A 24,355-nucleotide genomic window follows, 5' to 3' on the forward strand; every position below is an offset into this window, starting at 1 on the left:
CTTTCATCAGAGAACAGCACTGAGGCCCACTGGTTCCTCGTCCAGCGTAAATGCTCCCTGGCCCATGCAAGACGATGATGCCTGTGCCTGGTGGTGTGGTCAGGTACCCGTGCAGGTCGTCTAGCACGCAGACCACGCTGATGGAAACGGTTTCTAATGGTCTGACGTGACACTTGGGTGCCTCTCACCTCTCTTAAACGTGCCTGGAGTTGAGTGGCATTCATCATCCGGTTTCTCAGGGCAGTGTTCACAATGTAGCGGTCATCAGCACGGGATGTGGCCAAAGGACGTCCACTTCTAGGCCTTTCTGTGACTCTTCCAGTCTCTCCATATCTCTGTTGCAACCTGCTGATGACACTCTGTGACACTCCAAGCTCAGTGGCCACTTCTGTCTGAGAACGTCCTGTTTGAAGCATCGCAATGGCAAGGGACTGTTGTTCCATTGTTAGGTGTCGTCTTGGTCTCATGATGTCAAAATGTGAACAGCATGATGAGGACAACTGTTTAAACACCAGCTCTAATTGAACCAGGACATTTATTGGTCAATTCAAGGATCACACACCTGCCGTGATTTTTGCCGTTAAGCTCCTTGTTAGAGAACATCAACTTGTGCAAAATTTATTGAAACATTTAACAGTTGGACATGTGCATTTAAAAGCTTAGAGAAGATCACATTAAGTTCACCTGTACAGGATTGAATGCATTTTAGGCTTGTTGTGAAATTTCACCCAAAAGCTGAATATCCCTAACTTTTTGTGAATAGTGTATATATACACATACATACATATATATATATATATATATATATATATATATATATATATATATATATATATATATATATATATATATATATGTATATATTATGTATATTAAATAGTAATTTATTTCTTCTGTGAGTGGTAGTGTATTTGATGTCCCACTAATGTCTGATGAAGTGGCTAATTAGCAAAAATAACAACCACACCCATGAATATACTAGAAAACAGCCTTTAAATTATGCATGAAGGGTGTCCGATGTTGTTTATTACCATCAACAATTCTGTGTTTTCCAGCAGGAACTCGTGGAAAAAGTTTTTTTTTTTCTCAGAAAACGTAAAAGAGTTTCATTAAACGTGTGCCGTTGTGATGGAAAAAGGTACAAATAAACATTTGTCCAAGAAGACGATGCACTCTGAGTAGAAAGAGAATATCCAGGCAGGAAATTTCACCGTTAACTGTACAGACTGTCCCGCTGCATTCACAGACATGTCTGTTAATCTGAAAGTAGAAAACTCTCATTGGCATCTGCAGAACGATACCTCTCTGAAAGAGACATCGTTTAACCAAGTTAAATATTTGCTTTAAATGGTAAAAAAAAAATGACTGAATATAGTTTATCAAAGATCTTTATTCAGATATTATCCAGCATCGTTTCTACTCGCAGTGAAACACAGATTAAAGGAGGTGGTCTCATGGTCTCACATCCACACCACAGTTTTACAGATTAACAATCCCAAAAGCTGAAATGGATTTCCCATGAGGCTTTGTGGTTTCTGCTGCCTTTATTCTGAATCTGGAGAAACGTGTTTGGAAAGTAAAGTCATGTCAAACGGAATAGTTTGATGGCAGAAAACTAACCTGATAACTGCAGACCGCAAGATTCCAGACATGTTTAAGCTTGAGTTAAAGTTAATGAAAACTCCTTCCAGTTTTTACTGGACTGTTCTGAGATTGTGTCCAGCTGTGGTTCATGTCAGGCCTGCGTCTCTTAGACCACCAACGGCTGCAGGACTTCCCATGAAAACACATCTTAAGTTAAGTTCTGATGATATTTCCTGTCGAGTTTGTCCTGATTCTACTGGTCAGGATGTCCAGTTATGTCCAGTTTTATGAATATCTGCAAAGTCTCAGCAAAGGTTTGAGGTTATGATGGAGTCTACTGATAATAGAGTTCACTTTTTAAGATGGCTGGACTGATATAATGTGAGGAAAGACACTGAAAGTCTTTTAACTCCCAGATTTGTTGCTGGTTCAGTGTTTTATTCATGAAGGAGCAGAATAATCTCAGTAAGCATCAGCTGTACAGTTACTGGGGAGATTGGCAAAAACATTAAAAATCCTGATTTTACTCTCCTTTTCCTTAAAGCTGGGGTAGGTCATGTTGGGGAGCTCGCAAGATGTGAAAGTGGCACCCTGTCTTGGCTCCTCCCCCTGCACTGACTCCTCCCACTGATTTGACCCCTCGCTGTTTCGGCCCCTCCCCCTGTATTGGCTCCTCCCCGGTCTTGGCTCCTCCCCTCTCTGGTTGTGCTCCTCGCGTGATCCAAGGCTCTTTTCTTACCTCCGCCAAGGAGGTCATGTTTTTACCGGCGTTTATCTGTTTGTGTTCCAGATAACTCAAAAAGTTATGGACAGATTTTAATTAAATTTTGGAGTTGTTGGAAATGTGAGAAGGAAAAAGTGATTTAATTTTGGTGGTGATCCTAAACACTGTTTGGATCCAGGTTTGCGCTCTCTGGGTGCTTTTCTAGTTCGCAACTTTTTCCACCAACGATTTTCTCTTTCTCGGCTGTTTAGCAGGAGGAGGCAAATAAACCGAGCCGGGTCGGGAAATCCTTCCTGCATTTTCTCAGCCATGTTTGCCTTCCGAGTTTCTTCTTCACTACTTTGTATTTTCATCCTAACACGCTGTTTATATGCAGGGTGTGGCTATCAGGTATGCTCTGCTGGAGGGGGAGGAGGGGAGCCGGGAGAAGCTCATGAAATATAAGAAATGAACAACTCCATTTGGGTCGGAACGTTTGGATTGGTTTTTACAGATTTACAGTAAACTGAGGGGTCTAACTATATTTCTTATTGTTCATGATGACAGAATGTATAGACTACTATCAGGACGAGGAACCACTTCACCCAGAGGAACATGTTTCTGAAGAAGATCACCTACCCTAGCTTTAGATAGTCTGGTGTTCCCCCAGTGATCAATCACGTCTCCACAGAGTTCAGGAACATGTGTGTTTTTCTGTTTAGTGGCTGGAAATAATCTTATTGAGTCTCACATGCACATAACTCCTGTAACTGAATCTCTGAAATCTGATTTAGATGTTAGTGATTTATAACGCCCACCTGGTGAAAACTAAAGAAGTCCTTTAGTAACCGCGTCTGATGTTTAATTCCAGTCCAGACTTTCCTGAAGAGGAGTTAACTTTATGGTCATGCTGGAAAATATGATTGATGTTGCTGTTGAAGGTGTTTCTGGTGATTTGTCTCCTTTTCTCTGTTGACATGACCTCATTGCTTTAAGTTTGAGCTGAAAACTATTACTAATTGTATTTAAATTTGGCACAAAAAGTAGGAATATTTATGTTTCTTTTAGTTCATTTCTCCCCTTCAGTAACAACAACTGGTGTTGTAATATACATGTCTGGAAAGCTGATTAGTCTGCTTTACAATGAGGGGAAACTTGTAATGAAGATGTGTCTGGAGAATGAATAACACAGCTAAATGTAAAAGGTTCTGCCCCAAAACAGGCACAAAATTCCTCTCTGATATGTTAGTATGTAATCTGCTGGTTTCCACTTTGAGGTATTTCTTCCTCCCATCATAATGTTAATAATAAAGACGGCCCTTTGTCCAGTTGTTGGTTACCAGCTGGGTGACATCTGCCAGCTAAGTGGAACGTACAGCACAACCAAGCTGATTCATCACGTAAAGAAACTTCATCGTCCTGAAAATCAGTTTGCTGTAAAACAACAGCAATAATCAGGCTTTCCATGTAATAATGCGGCATGAACTGGTGTTTAAAGGGAGAAATGATCCATCAAACCCAAATTTCCTTTTATTTTGTAAACATATTTCTTCTTCTGATGCATCATTTAAACCCACTATAATAAGAAGCTTTATTTATTACTTTTTATAATAATTTTAGCACTGAAATTGTCACAAATATGACTAAATGACCATTTCACACAACTAGAACTGTACATAAATAATTGGTGCAAGCTCAGGGAAGTTTTATATGCAGATTATCTGCAGATTTGTTGGCATAGCTTGGATTTTTGTCTGTTAATATGTTTATTTCTGACCTGAAAACATGTCTTTGCTGCAGTTTTTACTGACAGGAAATGAAATTCCATCCGTTTTTGTTGCGTAGCTCCGGGTTAAGCGTAGCTCCGGGTTAAATGTGTCCCAGAGAGTATTATTTATTGTTTTTATTTCTTTCTTTTCCTTTTTGACCAAAGCAGAGTTCTGGCTGATTTTTTCATCTCATTATTAATCATCTTGTCTGCTTCTTGTAGAAATCAGAGGAAAAAAAGTCGGTGTTTGGGCGCCTCAGCAGCTTTCTTGGCAGCCGCAGGAAGAAGAGCGGCAGCAGCGGCAGGCATCACTCAGACGCCTCCAGCTCACCGGCGTCTCCCTCGTCTCCACGTTTCCCCCAGTCTGAGCACGACGATGGACAAAAGACTTCAACTCCCTTCGAGGCGCCAAAGGGAACGTATTCTGCAGGGTTCAGGCCTGGAAATGAGCGCTGGGACTCTGCCAGCCGAAGCTCCACCCCCAGCATCTCTCTGATGAACGATGACGCAGACCTGCCGTTTGCAGACAGTAACAGCAGCGGCACGGGGAGCGTGAGGGAGGTGCACGCCTGCAGGGTCAGCTCAGCTAGTGGGGAAAGGAATTCTGGGAAAGCGACGCCCACTGATGGGGAGTTTACAGCCGCTGCTCATCCAAACCCTGACTCCAGCTCCGATGTCAGCTTCACAGAGTCAGTGGTGGACGAAGTTAGCAAGAGGCTACAGGTTCATTTTGAAGAAACAGTTCAGAGTTCCAGTCAGGATAACATCGTCAGCCCAACCACCATGATGTCACTAAACATCCCGTTTTCCATGGCAACCGAAACCCCCAAGTCTCCAAACTTGACCTCTATAAGCATAGGATCCAAGAAAACCTTCCTAAAAGTTGGAGAAAAGGAGCACAGCACTGGTTTAAGAGGGATAACTTTAGGTTCTTCATCATCCGCATCACAAGCCGTCACAGAAAACGCAGCTCCAACTTCAACCGGAAGCCCTTCTGGGGAAAGAGAAGCCACTGCAGGGAGCCCTTCCCCAGAGAGAGAACAAGTTCTCAGAGGCGACTCTCCGATCCAGTTCCACAAAGCCATATGGGTGGAAACACACCTGGGAGAGGAGGAGGAGGAATGGGAGGCGGGAAGAGAAGAGGATGAGCTGAAACAAGAGGAGGAGGAGGGCTTGAGAGCAGACTCGCCCCCTGTGCTGGCTATTCATGTTACAGTAATACCTGAGGATGAGTCAGTAACGCAGGGCGCTGCAGACAGCCCCCTTCCCCCGTCAGACAGCTTGCTGTCCGGTGGCAGCTCGCCAGAGGAGGTTCAGCCAACTTTACAGCCTCCGGGGAAGCCAGACCCTGGCACAGCCTCAAACCAGGAGAAAGGCAGATTCAGAGAAATCCGGGTGACGCGCAAGACGGTGAGTCTGCCTTCCAAGCAGCAGGTTGTTCCAGAGAGGGTTTTCATTCCCCCGGAGACGGGTTGGGAAGAGGAGGAAGTGCTGGGAGAGGAATGCAGCGCAGATTCCACTTCAAAGTCCTCAAACACAACAGAGGTGAAACTGTGAGTATCCGTCTGTTTTCATTCTCTGTGGTTAAGCTTTCAGAGTCCTTTTGAACCCGCCGGAACCAGAAAGCAGGAGAGCTACAGAGAGTTAAGCCTGCATGCAACCTGAGCTCCCAGTTCCCATGTTTCATTGTCCGAGAGGAAAACAATGCAGCCTGCAGAGGGGCGGTGAAATATTCATATATAGGACATTAAGTTAAAGCTCTATAGATCATGTTTAAACTTCACCTGAAACATAAACTGGATGCATTCGCAGTCATGTGAAAGGAGTTAGGATTACTGTTACTTTTCTCAAATTTCACCCTTTTTTAAAAAATTTATATTTAGTGTAAATTCACAAACTGAATAGTTAAATACATTACAGAACCCTGTTAAGAGCCACAGAAATATATAATTCTTTAAGAAAAATCAGTCAAATTAACTAAATAAGCTCTTTTTTTATTTTATTTGATCATTTTATGTATGCCTTAACAAAACTGCGTAAGAATATGAAAACATCAGATCTAGCCGGCTGTATGTCGCTGTTTAGTGTTTGTTTTTCTCATTTTTTTGAGCGTCGATCATTGTTTTTAATGGGACTCTAATCTAGTCATTTGCAAATAAGCCGACATGCAGACACAAGGATGCTTTAGTTTCAGTTTGAGATGTTGTGTATAAGTACTCATGAATGAAGTTTTAGCATGGTGTCGCAGTGGTTTGCACTGCGGCCTCGCAGCAGGAAGGTTTCTGGTTCAAGGCTCGACTGGAGGGAAGGTCAAACGGTGGCTTTCCTGTGTGAAGTTTGCATGTTCTCCCCATGTATGCGTGGGTTATCTCGGGTACTAGAGCTTCCTCCCACCCACATGACCTGCATGTTAGGTTAACTGATCACTTCTCACATGCTAGTTGCTCTGGAAGAGTGCATTAAATAAGTTTAAACTAAACTTAAATCAATCTGATCAACGTATCAAATTTTATTCCCAAAATATAACAAATAGAAAAATATTTATTTGTTCCATTAAGACAGAAAAGCTCAGAGGCTCTTCCACATCCCTCTCTGCTGTGCTTCAGCTCCAAAGCATCTTCCACGGCAGTAACCATGGCAACTGCAGAAGTAGTACCCAGTTTTTGGTGAATGTGATGGGATGTGTGGAAGTGAGCTGCTTGGCAGCGGTCTGAGCTCTCCGAGTGCGTTTCTAGTTCGTCGTTAGATGATAAAGTTGTAAGAACTCAAATCTAATCTTAAAGCGAGGAAAGAAATCTGCTGTCCTTGAAGTTTTAGTTGCTGTTTTCACGAGAATCTGCTCCTGTGAAAACATGCTTTGTGCTATCTGAATGAAAAACTAAGCCGTGCCTGCCTTTCTTCTCTGACAGACTGACAACCCTCCAAAACAACAACAATGTCGAGGAAAAAGACGCCAACCTTGAGACATCTCCAACAGCAGATGACGGCACGCGGTGCGACACCAGTCCTGAACCCGTAGCCAAACAAGGATCAGATTCGGAGCCGTCTGACACCTCTGCAGTTTCAGACATGAACAAAACAAAGTCAAAAGCTGTGGAATTTGTGGCAATAAGTCACGGATCCAACCAGGCTGCTTCCTCTAAACGAGGGGTTAAAGAAAGTCTGCATACCACAGCCAGCGGAACAAAGACTTCATCCTCCGCTGCTGCAGGCAAGGCCCGGACCGTCACGGCGAAGGCAAAGGGCTCCACGGAGGGAACAAAACCGGAAACCTCCAGCGTTAATCCCCCGCAGAGGGAGCACAGTGGCGACAAACCAGCCTCTATGTTACCAGCATTAAAAGATCAAAGCAGCGCAGCAAGCCTGAAGTCTAAAATCCCCAAACGGCCTCCGTCAGATTCTGATATGAAATCACCTGATAAAATATCAGCGCCTGATGCCTCGGGGTCAGCGGTCACTCCCAAACTGCAAAAACAACTAAGACTCAAGGAAGCTGTGAAATTCCCCATGGCTGCAACCAAAACGTGCAGAAAACACAGTTCTGAAGAAGCAAAGAGCGGGAAATCTGCTTCAGGAAGCACCTCTCCTGTAAAATCCACCAACAAGACGGGACACAAGCTGATCAGGAAGAAGCCAGACGAGGATTTTGAGTCTGGAAACCTTGGAAGTGAGACGAGGAAGAGCCAGAACCATCCGGAGAGCAATGCTTCCTCTGGATCACGGAGCTGGTTACCCGTTTCATCTCCGAGAAACAAGAAAGATGATTTAACTGAAAAAGCTTCATGCGGTCAGACGGAGTCAGAAAAAGTTCAAATGAACCAGAAACGGAGTCCCGAGCAGCGAGAGTTCAGTCTGGATGGCGAGAAACCTGGAGGAGGGACACCAGCTTCGCTCCCTGAAAGTCCCAAGAAAGGTACGAGTTAGGCATGTTGTCTGAGACGGTAATTACACGATAATTACCACAAAATGATGTCGGAAGCTTTTATACTATTACTGCACATTTTGATCCCTTTCTAAAGTCTCCTCTAATATTTTCTCATTCTTATTGATTTTTAAGTAGTTTTAATTAAATTCCTATTTATTCTTTTTTTTATTAATATAAAAAATATTTGTATTTATATATTTAATTGCAGAACTAAAATAAATTGGGAACTGCTTTTTAACCATCAAAGTTCCCTCATGTCGTAATCTCCAAAATGTGTTCAAAAGTTCCTAAAAAATTGTGTTGATTGTGGTTTTTTTTTAAATTTAGGTGAGAAAATTTTTAATGTTTCTCAGCATTTTCCAGTTATATGTTTATACTCGCAGAACCAGTAGTAGTAGTAGCACCATTTATTTTTTTTATTTTTTCATTTATTATATATTCATTAGTGAAGTCAAAATAAATCTGTATTTAGATTTATTATTTTTATATTTATTTTTAATAGAACAAAATGTGAAAATTTGCTTCTTTTTTTTTATTACAGCACAAAGCTGCTTTTTTTTTTTTTTTTTGTATTTTTCCTTTTTAGTAATCTTTGTAAATTCATTTTTGTCCAAATAATCCCTCACAAGTTTATTTTGTTTTGGGTTTTTTTGGAAGGTTTGGATTTTTCTTTATTCCCTGAGCAGTGATTCCTGTTTTTGTCATGGTCCATCCATCATTCAGCATCCAAAAGTTGTGAAGTATTAAGATTTTCAGCAGTTAGAGCATCCTGAGGGGGACATAAGAACTCAGCATTGATTGTTATATTTACATGAAATAAGTAAAGAAACACTGATTGGTTCACAAATGTCCAAAACTGTGGAAATTGGTTAGAAAACTATTTGGAAGCGTCAACCTATCAGGTTTCAGTTAACATCTAATAAAATACACTCTTGCTTCAGATGAAAGAGCATGCTGTCAGGATTTCTTAGGCCTGTTTGGGCTTCCGTAGATTTGACAACAAAATTATCAGAATAATTGATATTTTTAGTTTGAGGCTTTAAAGTTACTTTTTATTTAATTAACATCAATCCGTTATCCATTCTGTTGCATTTTACTGCATTTAATGTGTGTTTTACTGTAATATAACCTTGAGTAACAAGATATTATTATAACTTATTAGTGTTAAGTCTTTTATCCCCCATTCTGTTTAATGGACGTGTGCGTGTGTTTCAGGAACAGGAAGCGTGCCGTCAACAAAACCATCCAAGCTCCTCCCTAAACGAAGCATTAGCCATGAAGAGAACGACTCTACCCCCACTGCCAAGTACGAGAAAACCGTCTCACTGAGGCTGTCCAAGCCGGCTGACAGACAACACAAGTTACCAGCGAAGGACTCGACTGAGGCCTCATCGTCAGGGAGCAAGCTTCCCACAAGAGCACAGAGAAGCTTCACCACCAGAACCCAGATAAAGCCCAGAAATCTGCAGCCTTCTGCCAAATCAGAGGAAACGGACGCCACAGCTAAAGAGACTTTCGCATCAGGTCCATCGAAAGAGGAAGGTAACGATTACACAGCTCAGCTCAGCATGAAAGCGACGGACGAACTGGCCAATGAAACCAAAATGAAAGAAATTTCAGGATTCCCTTCATTACAAAACCACCATGCAAGCATTACAGAGCATGCTGATATGTCGTCTCCGTCTCGGCCACAAAATGATGATGTAAATCATGCTGGAACTGAAGCAGAGATCACTCAAAGTGACGCCAAACAGAGGCAGGACACACCAGCAAAAACTTCCCCAAGCTCCAGCAACAAAGAACTCCTCCAAGGTGAGGAAGAAGATGCTGCAGCAGCAGCTGAGGAAGGTGTTCTGCCTGGAATGATGTCCTTTAAAACAACACATGCAGTAACTTCTGCAGGAGGAAACATTGACTACCTTCCAGCTGAAGTGGCCTCAGAAGACCAGAACCCTGAACTGTCCCACACGTCCACTGCAGGCCCAGATAACGCCAACCTGGCCAATACTGAGGAGCTTCTGAGGGATGAAAATGGAAGACCGTCCCACGTGTTGAGGCTGGATTTGGTAAAAGATTTTGGAGCTGAGGAGAAAAGGAAAGAGGAGGTTGGCAGGACTCCAGCGGAGGCTTCGGACGTCAGAACAGAGACCAAGACTGTTTGTGAGCTGCCCAAGAATGCTGAAGATCAGCCGGACAAAGACGCCTTTTCATCTGCAGGCGAATCAGAAAGAAGGGAGAAAGTGTCCGAACCAAATGAAATGTTTGATGATGCAGCAGCAGAAAGCACTGACTCACAAGAGGAGCTTAAAGATGGAGCTACTGAGGCGAAAGCAGCACTTCTATCACCAGAAGAGGAACACTCGCAGCCTGCAGCCAAACAGCAACCGCAGACTGTAGCTACAAATGCTCTGGACGACACGACGGCGGAGCACAAAATCCTTTTAGAAGAACAGAATGAAGAAGACGGGAAGCAAATGAAAGCAGAAGATGTTACTAAGGATGACCACAGAGATCTGGACAAAAAACACACCGATGAGGACAAACCAAGTCTGAAAGAAACAGACAACAAAACAAAAATGTCTGAAGGCAACATAGAGAAAAAGATCTTATCTCCTGGAAACAAAGGCGTGGATAAGAAAACATCAACACGGCCCGAATTTCCAAAAGTGGCTCAAAAGCTGGAGCTCAAAGAGGCGACAGACATGAAATGGACATCTGAAAGAAGTTCACAAGCAGAAACAACTCCAGATGTGAAATCTTCCAGCAGTGAAGAGCAGAGGTCTGATGGTGCAGAAGAGGCCACCGAAGAGGACAAGACAAAAGATACTAATGCAACTCAGGAGCTGAACTCCACTGAAGAAACCAGCGACAGAACTGATCTCAGTGAGTCTTCAGAGAGTTTAATGAAGAGTGAGGATGACGAACATCAGGTCCTGATGTCCGTGACTGTTCGGTACCAGGATGGAAACATGTCAGAGGAGGAGAAATCAAATGAATCCAAACATCTGGAATCTGACCACGAAGAGGAGCCAAAGACATTGGAAGCAAAAACTCAACAACTAGAAGATGCAACCAGCAGAGGTCATGATGGTGAAGGAGCAACAGATGATAGTCGAGATGTCAACCAACAGATCCAGATGTCTATGGCTGCTGGAAAACCAGATGCTGACCTGCTAAAACCAGATCAAGAATCAAATATGGACCCAATCCAGAGGCTAGAACCAATGAAAACAGAAGATCTACAGGAAGAATCTGAAATAAAAACTCAACAACTAGAAGATGCAACCATCAGAAGTCATGTTGATGAAGAAGTCACTTTAACAAAAGATGAGTCAGAGAGTTTACTAAATGACACAGCAAATACAGCTAGAGAACTCCTGGAAGACCAAAAGTCCAAAACTGTTGAATGTCAAGATGTTGACGAAGCAGAGAAAGACATGTCAGCAGAGTCTGAACGTCCAAATCATGACTCCAACAGAAAACCAGAGACTGATAGGACTGAAGTTCAGGAGAAGAAAACAGAGAAGCAGGCTGAGGATTTAGCCCAAGTAATCATTCACATCAGGGAAAGTACCAAAGTCCACGATTCATTACTGGTGACAGAGACATCTGCAGATCCTGAGAGCCAAGATGTCAACTACCAGATCCAGATGCCTGTAACTGCTGGAAAACCCGACGCTGACCTGCTAAAACCAGAACAGGATTCAAGTGTGGACCCAAAACAGAGGCTAGAACCAATGAAAACAGAAGATCTACGGGAAGAATCTGAAGGAAAAACTCAACAACTAGAAGAGGCAATAATCAGAAGTCATGATGATGAAGGAACAACAGACGATACTTCAACAAAAGACATGGCAGAGGAGAGTTTGGTAAATGACACTACAAATACAACTAGTGAACTCCTGGAAGACCAAAAGTCCAAAACTGTTGTATGTCAAGATGTTGACAAAGCAGAGAAAGACATGTCAGCAGAGTCTGAACGTCCAAATCATGAATCAGAGAGAAAACCAGAGACTGAAAGCACCAAAGTCCACGATTCATTACTGGTGAGGGAGACATCTGCTGCAGATCCTGAGAGCCAAGATGTAAACCAACAGATCCAGATGTCTATAGTTGCTGGAAAACCAGATGCTGACCTGCTAAAACCAGATCAAGAATCAAGTATGGACCCAAAACAGAGGCTAGAACCAATGAAAACAGAAGATCTACAGGAAGAATCTGAAATAAAAACTCAACAACTACAAGATGCTACTAATGCCAAACAAGCACAGAAGGCGACATCTGAAGTGACTGATGTCCAAGAGATGAAAACATCTGGTGTTCAGTTAGTTGATGCAAAGCAGAGAGTTAAAAATGATGCTCAAGTAAGAAATATGGAGGTAAATGAGAGAAATCAGCAGCTGAAAGAGTTCAAAACAGATGTCAGAGATTCTGAAACTATCTTTGTAAAAAATGCGTCAATCACACATCCAGACTATGAAGAAATACTCGCTGTTGGTTTGGTTAAACTCCCCTTTAGCCCTGAAGAGCAGAAGAACGATGCTAAAGCAGAAAAGCAGGAGTTGGCTACAGGAAGTGGTGTCAAACAGGAAGTCCTGACTTCAGGAGAAGAGAAAAAGTCTCTAATTCCTTCAGTTGATGACATTTTGTTCCCTTCTTCTTCACTGAAATCCTCCACTCTGTCTTCTTGGTTAGATGTGGAACATCATCACAAACCCAGAAAGGAACCCAGAAGAAGGATGAACACATCCGTTAGCGATGCTGAACATCTGGAGCCCGATGAAATCAATGATTTTATCAAGAACATTAAGGAGGGTGGAATGCCGTTTTCATTTCCCTCAAAGAGGCACATCCGTAAAAAGCCTGTATCCCCACCTTTTGCCATGCCAGCCATCAAGGAGGATCACTTCGAGCGAACATTCGATCCTGAGGAATTTCAGTTTGGTTTGAGGAAAAATGGCCGGATTCTTTCAGATCTTGCACCAGGCTTGGTGATTAAACAAAAAGCAGCGAATGGGGCAGGTGAAACTCCGGAGAAACCTTCTCAAGATGGTACCTCTGCTCATCCAATGAAAACCCTGAGTGAGGAAGGAGGAAAAGATGGAGTCACAGAGGAAGCAGGGGCAGACAATCCGCTTGGGAAGATCACGTCAAGACTCGGGAGGATGTCCATCCTCTCCGGCTTGCTGAGCTCCCCTCGGTCTTCCAGGAAGACTAGAGAAGAAGTCGACTCTACCTCAAGTTGCACATTTCCGTCTAACCAGGAGCAAGACATGTCCTCAGCTAAACAGCAGGGTGTTACTGGCCCTTCTACGCATGCCATCACAGCTGATAACAGCGGTGCAAAAGTTACAGATCCAGACCCAGTTATGGGAGGTGGTGTCGCTGCAATGAGTGAGTCAGAACTTAGCTCCTCCTCTTCACCTCCTCTACCCACGTTCTCACAGATAAAGTTGCCTGATCGTTTAGAGAAACACTCCAAGAAAGACAAAATGGATTCAGAGACCTCCCAGCTCTCAACACAGATGTCTAAAACTAAGCTGGATTCCATGGATGTGGACCAGGACTCTGTGACAGTCCTGCCAGCTGTGGATGTGGTCCAAAAGAAACCAGCAGGACTTACTGAAAACACAACATACAACAAGCAAACTTCTAAAAACAGACGTTCTGCTACTAAAACCAAGGTAAGAACAACAGAAATCCTTTTACATCTTGTTTATCATGCAGCGCTCTTTACATTGTGTGTTTCCCATTCTGTCTCCATGGTGACACACAAGCCTCAGTTTGTCTGGTGTAAATGTCTTTTTGTGAAGGTGTTGCAGTCAAAAGCTGAACCGTTTGCAAGTTAGGGCAAGAGAAATGAGCTGGTCCTCGGTGTGGAATTTATCCCAGGAAGTAATTCCAGAGTTCAGCTGATCAGGAGCACATTTTACAGCATCATAAGATATTTGCATCAGCAGGCAAATAAAACAGAGCCATGGAGGCAGATTTGTTTATAGGACTGCAGCCTTGGTTTCTGTCATGGTCCCTGTAAGGAAAGCACATGGCTGAAGAAGCAAACAGATGCTAAAACCGACTGACCTGAAAATGTGTTTCTGCACATGTGTAATAAAATGTTACTGTGCATTGAAGTTAATGATTGATGTATTTCTCACACAGATACCTGCAGTCCGAGGCTTCCACAGAAGACCTGGGAAGGTGCGATCAGACACACATTTCTGTGATTTTGTATTTAGCAGAAGTCCTTTCCTGCGGTCATCGTCCTGACGTTGCTGCTTCTTGATGCAGATTGTCATACATGAGCACGCTCAGTTTGGCGGAGAGGCGTTTGAGGTCTACGGTGATGTGGAAGATGCCACCACGATGAAGTTGTCTCCAGTCATATCAGTCAGAGTCACCAGAGGATGGTAGGGGTCTTCTAACTGAGCCTAGAGGAGTAATGGCCATGTCTGAAAGTCTTCTGGTATGACACTCCCTGTCTCTTTCCAGTTGGCTCCTCTATGAAAATCCAGGCTTCCAGGGCCGCGTCATCGCCCTCGAGGAAGGTCCCACAGAGGAGATAGTGAACATGTGGGGAGAGGAGGGAAGTCCAGAAACAGCGAACCAGATGGATCAGCCTGTTCCAACAACACCGATGGTCATAGGTTCTCTTCGACTGGCAGTGAAAGTACGTTCCTTTTCATTTTTCCTGGTTTACCTCCTGAAGCTGGGCTGTAGTGGATCTCACATCCCGATCTGTTGTTTTCCACATCTCTATAATGGTACCAATCACATCCAGAGGGAATTCGGATATAAATGATAATAGATGGGTCTTGACCCCCCATTACTTTCCCTCCATTAGCAAATGAGCTATTATAAGAAGAGTGGGAAATTTGTGTAGAACATCAGAACCACTTCATCAAGTCGACCAGGTAGTACTAGGTTGGTCCCCTTTTTCCTCTAGAACTGCCTTAACTCCTCGTGTCGTACATGCAACAAGGTGTTGCAAACATTTCTCGGAGTAGATTTTGCTCCATATTAACATGAAAAATCAGACAGTTGCTCCACATCTCCATGAGAATCTCCCGTTCCACCACATCACCATGAGAATCTCCCATTCCACCACATCACCATGAGAATCTCCCGTTCCACCACATCATGATGAGAATCTCCCGTTCCACCTCATCACCATGAGAATCTCCCGTTCCACCACATCTCCATGAGAATCTCCCGTTCCACCACATCACCATGAGAATCTCCCGTTCCACCACATCACCATGAGAATCTCCCGTTCCACCTCATCATGATGAGAATCTCCCGTTCCACCTCATCACCATGAGAATCTCCCGTTCCACCTCATCATGATGAGAATCTCCCGTTCCACCTCATCATGATGAGAATCTCCCGTTCCACCTCATCACCATGAGAATCTCCCATTGCACCTCATCATGATGAGAATCTCCCGTTCCACCACATCTCCATGAGAATCTCCCATTCCACCACATCACGATGAGAATCTCCCGTTCCACCTCATCGTGATGAGAATCTCCCGTTCTACCTCATCACCATGAGAATCTCCCGTTCCACCTCATCGTGATGAGAATCTCCCGTTCCACCTCATCGTGATGAGGATCTCCCGTTCTACCTCATCACCATGAGAATCTCCCGTTCCACCTCATCACGATGAGAATCTCCCGTTCCACCTCATCACCATGAGAATCTCCCGTTCCACCTCATCACCATGAGAATCTCCCGTTCCACCTCATCACCATGAGAATCTCCCGTTCCACCTCATCACCATGAGAATCTCCCGTTCCACCTCATCACCATGAGAATCTCCCGTTCCACCTCATCACCATGAGAATCTCCCGTTCCACCTCATCACCATGAGAATCTCCCGTTTCACCTCATCACCATGAGAATCTCCCGTTTCACCTCATCACCATGAGAATCTCCCGTTCCACCTCATCACCATGAGAATCTCCCATTCCACCTCATCACCATAAGAATCTCCCGTTCCACCTCATCATAATGAGAATCTCCCGTTCCACCTCATCACAATGAGAATCTCCCGTTCCACCTCATCACCATGAGAATCTCCCGTTCCACCTCATCATGATGAGAATCTCCCGTTCCACCTCATCACCATGAGAATCTCCCGTTCCACCTCATCACCATGAGAATCTCCCGTTCTACCTCATCACCATGAGAATCTCCCGTTCTACCTCATCACCATGAGAATCTCCCGTTCTACCTCATCACCATGAGAATCTCCCGTTCCACCTCATCACCATGAGAATCTCCCGTTCCACCTCATCACCATGAGAATCTCCCGTTCCACCTCATCACCATGAGAATCTCCCGTTCCACCTCATCACCATAAGAATCTCCCATTCCACCTCATCATGATGAGAATCTCCCGTTCCACCTCATCACCATGAGAATCTCCCGTTCCACCTCATCACCATGAGAATCTCCCGTTCCACCTCATCACCATGAGAATCTCCCGTTCCACCACATCATGATGAGAATCTCCCGTTCTACCTCATCACCATGAGAATCTCCCGTTCCACCTCATCATGATGAGAATCTCCCGTTCCACCTCATCATGATGAGAATCTCCCGTTCCACCTCATCATGATGAGAATCTCCTGTTCCACCTCATCATGATGAGAATCTCCCGTTCCACCTCATCACCATGAGAATCTCCCGTTCCACCTCATCATGAGAATCTCCCGTTCCACCGCATCACCATGAGAATCTCCCGTTCCACCTCATCATAATGAGAATCTCCCGTTCCACCTCATCACCATAAGAGTCTCCCGTCCCACCTCATCATAATGAGAATCTCCCGTTCCACCTCATCACCATGAGAATCTCCCGTTCCACCACATCACCATGAGAATCTCCCGTTCCACCACATCACCATGAGAATCTCCCGTTCCACCACATCATGATGAGAATCTCCCGTTCCACCACATCACAATGAGAATCTCCCGTTCCACCTCATCATGATGAGCATCTCCCGTTCCACCACATCACCATGAGAATCTCCCGTTCCACCACATCATGATGAGAATCTCCCGTTCCACCTCATCACCATGAGAATCTCCCGTTCCACCTCATCTCCATGAGAATCTCCCGTTCCACATCATCACGAAGCTGCTGTGTTGGACTTAGATCTGGTGACTGGTTGGAACCAGTGCTTACTGGACTTCCTGTCTTCCTTCCATCATCTCCAACCAGTCTGTCCATTCTCCTCTGACCTCCGACATCAACATCTGGATATTTTCTCTTCTTCTAGAGATGGTTGTGTGAAAATACTGATGCCAACAAATTTGAATCACATTTGTTCCTCTTCTTATGCTCAGTTTGGACTTCAGCAAGTCATCTTCAGCATGCCTACATGACTAAATGTTATGCCTAAATGACTAGATCTTATGGCAGACAGTTGAACAGATGGAGCTGATGAAGTGGTGACTGATTTACAGGCAGCAGTGCAAGAGGGGATACTTTGAACCGTGATAGCCTACTTGCATGACTCCTGTTGGCCGTTTTTTCATTTAGACAAAATTTAATAATTTTAAGGAACAGAATCGATTTGGTGTTTTGTGCTGAAGTGAATGGAAGTTTTAGTCCGATGCAACTGAATGTACTCAGCTTCTCTCAGTGCATGTTTTCATAAATATATGGAGCAAACTGGCCATCACATGCAAACAACGGATATAAGTCAAGAATCACAGCTCTTTAATTTAAGTTTTCCTGTTATCAAATGAAGTCAAATGGATCACAGATCAGTTCATTTTGTCCTATAAAGGCAGCATTTTCACTCCAAACAGAGTTTAAAGCTAGCAGGGAACGAGACGTATCTCATATCTCATAGCATTAAATTAACCACACAGTATTTAAACACTTACAAAGCATAGATTTGTTTAAAATGCTTCTAAATCACAGAAATTTGAATTCTGGATATTTCTCTGCTGCATTTGTCAGAGAAAAGTGAAAGCTAAAAGGTAACTTTGTGTTTCCAGGACTACAGCTTACCTCAGATTGACCTGTTTTCGGAGGTGGACGGGTTGGGGAGGATGTCGTCTTACTGCGACGATATAATGGAGCTCAGCTCCTTCAGGATGCCGCAGACAACTGGTTCCATCAAGGTTCACTCCGGAGTGTAAGCTCAGCCGACGTCGCAGGCAAAGCCGTTTCCACACATGGGAAAGTTCTGGAGAGTTTAGCTGCAGACGTTGCGTGAACTTACCTGTTCAGGAAGCAGGACACGATGCAAAGAGAAGGTGGTGCATGAACCACAACCCAATCACACACTGGTGGCAGCTTTTTGCTGATGTTCTGAAAGTAGGAGCTATTCTCACCAAAGAATCAGCTGGTCTAGTCAACATTAGAGATTTCCCTGATTTGACTCCACAGACGGCGATTGCAGGTCTGCAAAACATCCAGCCCGCCTGAACATGAATCCTCTGCTGCATATGAGGAAACAGCTTGAATAAAGCTTTTACATTAGTGTTAGTAGCAACCAGCAGCTTCAGATGCAGACATCTCAGGATAGATAGTGGGAAAGGGTCGGAAGGAATGCGAGCTACAGGCTACAGCTTGTGGTTGTCATAGTTTAAACCTCTGCGGGTAATTGATGGTTAGCAAAAACATTTTTTAACTGGCTCAGAATCAAGAGTAAAAGTCTTTTCTTGCTTCTGCAGAGTGACTGTGAAATTCGCTACCCTGCTTATTAGTCCTCCTGCTTGTGTGTCTTGTGTTTAGCTGGCTGGTGTACACCGAACCAGAGTTTATGGGATTCACCAGCGTGCTGGAGGTGGGGGAATACCCCTGCCCGGAGAGCTGGGGCTTTCCTGAGCCTTTCATTGGCTCTCTCAGACCCCTCCGAATGGTACGCTGCAGTAAACCTTTACATAATAACATGCTGTTTGGCCGTGGTTGTTTGGTCTGACCCTGTCCGTCCTCTTTTCAGGGACCAATAAGAGTGGAGCATCCTACGGATGTCAAGGTTTGTTCAGCACATCAACAGTACACACTTCAACCTCACAACACCCTGAAGTGTCAAACCTGTCTGATTGTTGTCACTGACTTGTTGCTGTTTGAGGAAAAGCTGCTGGTCTGATGGGATTCATCATGCTGTTGGTTTGGCTCAGATTGGGAGGGTTGGGAAACATTTCAGTTAGTTCATGCAAGCGTGGAGAAATGGTTTGGTGGTGAGGAGATACAGAAACAAAGTTTGGGTTTTAACCATCATATGAAGACAGTATCCCTGCGATGGACTGGTGAGCTGTCCAGGGTGTACCCTGCCTTTCGCCTAAAGCCTGCTGGGATAGGCTCCAGCTTCCCCACAACCCTTCATCGGACTAAGCAGTTAGGATAATGAATGAATGAATGAAGTCACTGTGTGACTTTAACTTGGCATTGCAGCATTTTCTTTGCAATTTCACTTGTTTCAGTCAATAAAGTTTTAGTCAGACATTAGTAGCTCTGTGTTCAGAGTGAGCTTTAACTGGATTCCTGATTGTTTCAGCCGGTTTGCTGGTTCATGGTCTGGCAGGGATTATAAGAAAAGGGACCATTAGAAGTAATTTTGTTCCTTTTAGGCTGCCATACTTTATATTTGTTCATCCATCCATCCATTCTCTGCCGCTTATCCGGGGTCGGGTCGTGGGGGCAGCAGCCTAAGCAGGGAAGCCCAGACTTCCCTCTCCCCAGCCACATTTGCCAACTCTGCGGGGGGGATCCCGAGGCGTTCCCAGGCCAGCCGAGAGATATAATCCCTCCCGCATGTCCTGGATTTTTCCTGGGGTCTCCTCTTGGAACACCTCACCAGGGAGGTCCAGGAGGCATCCTGACCAGATGCCCGAGCCACCTCAACTGGTTCCTCTCGATGCGGAGGAGCAGTGGCTCTACTCTGATCTCCTCCAGGATGACCGAGCTCCTCACCCTATCTCTCAGGGAGAGATACGCGGAGGAAACTCATTCCAGCCGCCTGTATACGAGATCTCGTTCTTTTGGTCACGACCCACAGCTCATGACCATAGGTGAGGGTAGGAACGTAGATCGACTGGTAAATCTTTGCCTTCTGGCTCAGCTCCTTCACCACGACAGACCGGCGCAGAGCCCGCATTACTGCAGACGCCGCACCGATCCGTCTGTCGATCTCACGCTCCATCCTTCCCTCACTCGTGAACAAGACCCCGAGATATTTAAACTCCTCCACTTGAGGCAGGACCTGACTCCCGACCCGGAGAGGGCAATCCACCCTATTCCGGCTGAGGACCATGGTCTCAGATTTGGAGGTGACATATTTGTTTATGTTACCTGTAACAAGTTCGACACCTCTGATGTAGAACAGCGGTTTCCTCCATTTTCTTCACCTAGGCGCTGAAAATTTGATCTTCAGCTCCAAAAATGGATGGAAATGTTCATTCTAAGGTTTTGAAAACACAGAAATGAATCTTCTGAAACAACTGCATGTCACTGGATGTATGAATCCTGGAACAGGACTTACTTTGCAGGATCTGCAACACGGGTCACTCACAAGGACTCCACCCTATCTTTCTTATTTCAAATCCCTGTGAGGAAATGTGATATGAGAAGTTGAACTAGTCAGAGAAAATGCTTTGTTTTTATCTTTTTTCCTCAGCTGACTTCAGACGAGCTTTTCAAACTTAAAAAAAAGAAGAAAAACTGTGCCGTGGAAAAGATCATGTCCAAGCGCTTTTCCTCCATTCCCTCCAGCATGCTGACAGCTTCGGTGCCTCGTCGATAAACAGGAGAGAGATAGCATGTCAGATATAACGTGGAATGAAAGGAATCCTACATTTTAGACAGGAATGAGCCACAAAAACGTCAGCTTTGACTCGTGCACACAGCATGACCTTCGCTAACCGACTCCTTCTGCAGGCTCTGGTGTTCGAGAAGCCGAACTTTGACGGAGAGAGTCTAGAGGTGGACGGTGATGTCTACAGCTTCTCAGAGCAGGAAGAAGAAGATCCAGACAACCCCGATGTGAAGAAGAGCCTGTGTTCAGTGGGGTCCATAAAGATACTTGGTGGTCTGTAAGTATTTCCAGGAAGACATCTTTGCTTGTGATTATCTTCAGTCCAGTATGAAGCTAAAACTTAGATCCTGAAACTGAGGGTGAGAGATGTTTCTGTTTGGCCTGTACAGCTGGGTGGGCTATCAGGAAGCAGACTTTGAAGGCCAGCAGTACATCCTGGAGGAGGGGGAGTATCCTCACAGCTGTGACTGGGGAGGCTGTGAAGGCGGGTTGCAGTCTCTGCGGCCTGTACTCTCAGTAAGTTTTGCCTCAAACCTGAACTTTTCATGTGGTTTTTAGTCATTTTGTTTTCACAAGAACAAAACATGAAGCCTCCTGGACATCAAACACCTCAGTTTTAGCCTCCTGCAGAGTCTCCGTGTGGCAACGGTGTCTGAGGGAAAGATAAAGATAAACTGTACACATGACAGCATCCAAACCATTTCAGTCTCGGTGTCTAACTTCTCATTGGCTGCTCAGATCTCGGGTTAAACCACTACAGCAAACATGGGGGTGGACAACAAATAATCCCCCTTTGCCCTCTTTAGATTCCTCTCCAGCATAATTATGTAATAATCAGATTGCAGATGACAGTTCAGCACATATTTATGTGTATTCATTAGGGCTGTGATGATATGCTTACGTCCCGATTCAATTCCGATTTTTTTGGGCGCCGATTGGATTTAAATTGCGATTCTCACAATTCTTCCATATTGCTGATTTTTGTAGATTAAAAACAGGAAACATGTATAAAAAGCTTTTTTGCTGGTCGTTATTCTTGGTTTTAATGAGGAAAAAACAACACAATAGCCACATTATAATGCTGCTGTTATAATTCCAAAGAAGACAACTAAAAAGATTTTTAAAATGACAAAAAATTTACATTGAATTATTTGTATTTATTTGTAAGAAAAATCTTATTTTTTAACAAAAAAAAAAAATCCATTTTTAAATTGTGAAGCATAAAAATTCCGATTTTTGATTTTTTGATTCGATTTTTCCGCCCCTAGTATTTATCATTTCATTCAACTCTGTTTTAGTGTTGAGATGAATTAACTCAACCGAGTAGTTTAACTACAATGTAGCAGAAACTAAAGAAAGTTTTTGGCGATAACAGCAGACATGGTATAAATCAGCTCGTTTTGACCTTTTCAGAACATCCTTTCCTGTTTTTATACGACCTCTCGATTAGCCATAAAGTAACGTTAATCAGTTTCAGCCAGTGTGAGTGACTGGAACAACCAGAAACACCGTAAACATGCGTTTTCCATCAACCACATGTTTACTGCAGACACTCTAGCTTACAGCATCGTGTCCGTTCCTCAGCATCCCATAAGCCTGATGAGGAGATCAGATCCAAATAAATATGCAAGTCTGACTTTGACGCCTGACTTTTTGTAATAAACCTTTTTATTATTCATCAAGCCGGTGCCGTTTTGCATCCAGTCCATTTTCTTCACCTCACCTGCCTCTGAAGCGAGCTACGCTGACAACTAGTGAGATCAGAACTAATGGGACGGACGTGAGGTCATGTCATTAAAGCGACACGACCTTTCTGAACTGTGTCCTGATGATGCGTTCAAGTGCTTTATTTTACCCAGACACTGGTGATGTGATGTGAGACCATGGTTTGTGCAGTTGGTTCCTGACCTCGGTTTGGCGCAGTGATCGCCAACGCCAGACATCTTGGGTCAGTGTCCTGTAGACGTTTCCCTGCAGGAAACTGGTCCGAGAGGTCCAGAGCTGGTGGTTCTGCACAAGCTGGATGTTGGACTTGAGATAAAAACATTTACGTTTTCATTTTTAAATCAAACTGCTGCGTTATCATCTGTCCAGGACTTCCAGGCCCCCCATCTTAAACTGTTCAGCGAGCCAAACTTGAATGAACATGGAGTCTGCCTGGACGTGCAGGGTCCCGTCCTCAACATGGACGACGTCAACTACTGTAGCAAAACCCAGTCCATCAGTGTGACGGGAGGAGTGTGAGTCAAACCGCTTCTGCATTTCATAAAAACAATCTGAAGTGGAAGGAGGAAGGATTTTCCCTCTGAGCTGTTTTTGGGTGTGTGTTTCTCACTTTACAGGTATGACTAAGAGTTATATCATGACTGACACAAACACACACACACCCAAACAGCCGCAGAGCATGAATTATGAATCTGCCTGGGACTGATCTTTGTGTGTAACTGATATGCCAGATTTGACAAACTGTTGTCCTCACAGGCAGGGATTTACAAGCTAATGCTAAACTAATACAAGCGTTGATGTTTCAGCTCACTGAGGCTATGATCCTGTTCCAGTCTGAGGTTGTTCAGAGCTGAACATGAAGGAAAGCGTTAACGAAACAAGGTTTGTTTCGTTTGACCTCTGATGTGACATTCCTGCATTGGCCCTGCCTCACCTGTTGTTTAACGGCTCTCAGAGGAATGAAGTTCCTCTTTTTACGACGTTAGCTTTGCAGCGTCAGTCAGAGATTCATTAGGAGAACCAAGCCTGCTTTCCTGCATGCACACTTTTAATCTGGTGCCGAACAAGGGCCCAACCCTTCCAGTTCAGATGAACAGAGGAAAGAACAGACGCACTGGGACGAGCTGCAGTTGTCTGAGTTTTAACGCCGCTGTGTTTGTGCCCTTTGCAGCTGGGTGGCATTCGAACATGCTGGGTTCAGTGGAGAGCTTTATGTGCTGGAGAAGGGGGTTTATGCCAACCCGGAGGACTGGGGAGCGCAGCGTATCTCATCCTTACAGCCTGTTTACCATGTAAGGATGCTGGTTTTACTGGGTGGTGATTTGTTGAAGAATTATTCCTGATTCTCTTTCCTGTCGCTCCTGCAGGACATGCTGACGGGAACAACTAAATTTAAGGTATCATCTCCTCGTCAACAGGTCTGTAGAGTCTTAACTGTGCATCCTGGTTGGGTTGCTAAGACTGGATGTGTTGCAGGTCCAGCTGTACTCAGAACCAGACTTCCAGGGAAAACTGGTGGCGCTGGAGGACAGTTCAGCGGTTCTGGAGGAAGACTTCACGCCCCGGTCCTGTAAGGTGTTGGCAGGCAGGTAGGCATGACCCAGTTTCCAGTTTTCCTTCTTCAGATGTTCTGTTCCTGAGACTGGGATGTAGTCGGAGGGATTCAGATCTATCGATGCTCTGAAAGTGTAAAATCTGTCAAACCACTGATGACAGAAGCTGAGAGCGGCCATGTCTGATGATTCATTTCAAGCTCATGAAGTTTGTTGTCAAGTGATAAGTTATTTTTTATTTTCTCTGGAAATATGTTTTTTATTAATATGATTTTATCTTGTTTTCTTAGAATCATAGGATAACTGAAGCGATTAGTTCAGA

General features: G+C 44.2%; 1 protein-coding gene across 1 annotated transcript in view; it reads left to right on the forward strand.

Moving 5' to 3' along the window:
• The window catches only part of crybg1a (crystallin beta-gamma domain containing 1a), a gene marked incomplete at its 5' end in the record, with an annotated part of 91,387 nt that overhangs the window by 61,268 nt on the left and 5,764 nt on the right, over positions 1-24,355 (forward strand). Inside the window, 16 exons of the mRNA XM_079262333.1 lie at positions 4,278-5,109; positions 5,272-5,608; positions 6,965-7,968; positions 9,196-13,664; positions 14,140-14,178; positions 14,269-14,387; positions 14,470-14,647; positions 17,991-18,130; positions 18,733-18,859; positions 18,941-18,976; positions 20,878-21,032; positions 21,145-21,271; positions 22,850-22,995; positions 23,652-23,772; positions 23,848-23,877; positions 23,957-24,069. Of these exons, the coding sequence (XP_079118459.1) occupies positions 4,278-5,109; positions 5,272-5,608; positions 6,965-7,968; positions 9,196-13,664; positions 14,140-14,178; positions 14,269-14,387; positions 14,470-14,647; positions 17,991-18,130; positions 18,733-18,859; positions 18,941-18,976; positions 20,878-21,032; positions 21,145-21,271; positions 22,850-22,995; positions 23,652-23,772; positions 23,848-23,877; positions 23,957-24,069 (7,973 nt within the window). The remainder of the gene's footprint in view (positions 1-4,277; positions 5,110-5,271; positions 5,609-6,964; positions 7,969-9,195; positions 13,665-14,139; positions 14,179-14,268; positions 14,388-14,469; positions 14,648-17,990; positions 18,131-18,732; positions 18,860-18,940; positions 18,977-20,877; positions 21,033-21,144; positions 21,272-22,849; positions 22,996-23,651; positions 23,773-23,847; positions 23,878-23,956; positions 24,070-24,355) is intronic.

Source organism: Telmatherina bonti, assembly GCF_933228915.1.
Source record: "Telmatherina bonti genome assembly, chromosome: 22".
NCBI lineage: Eukaryota > Metazoa > Chordata > Actinopteri > Atheriniformes > Telmatherinidae > Telmatherina > Telmatherina bonti.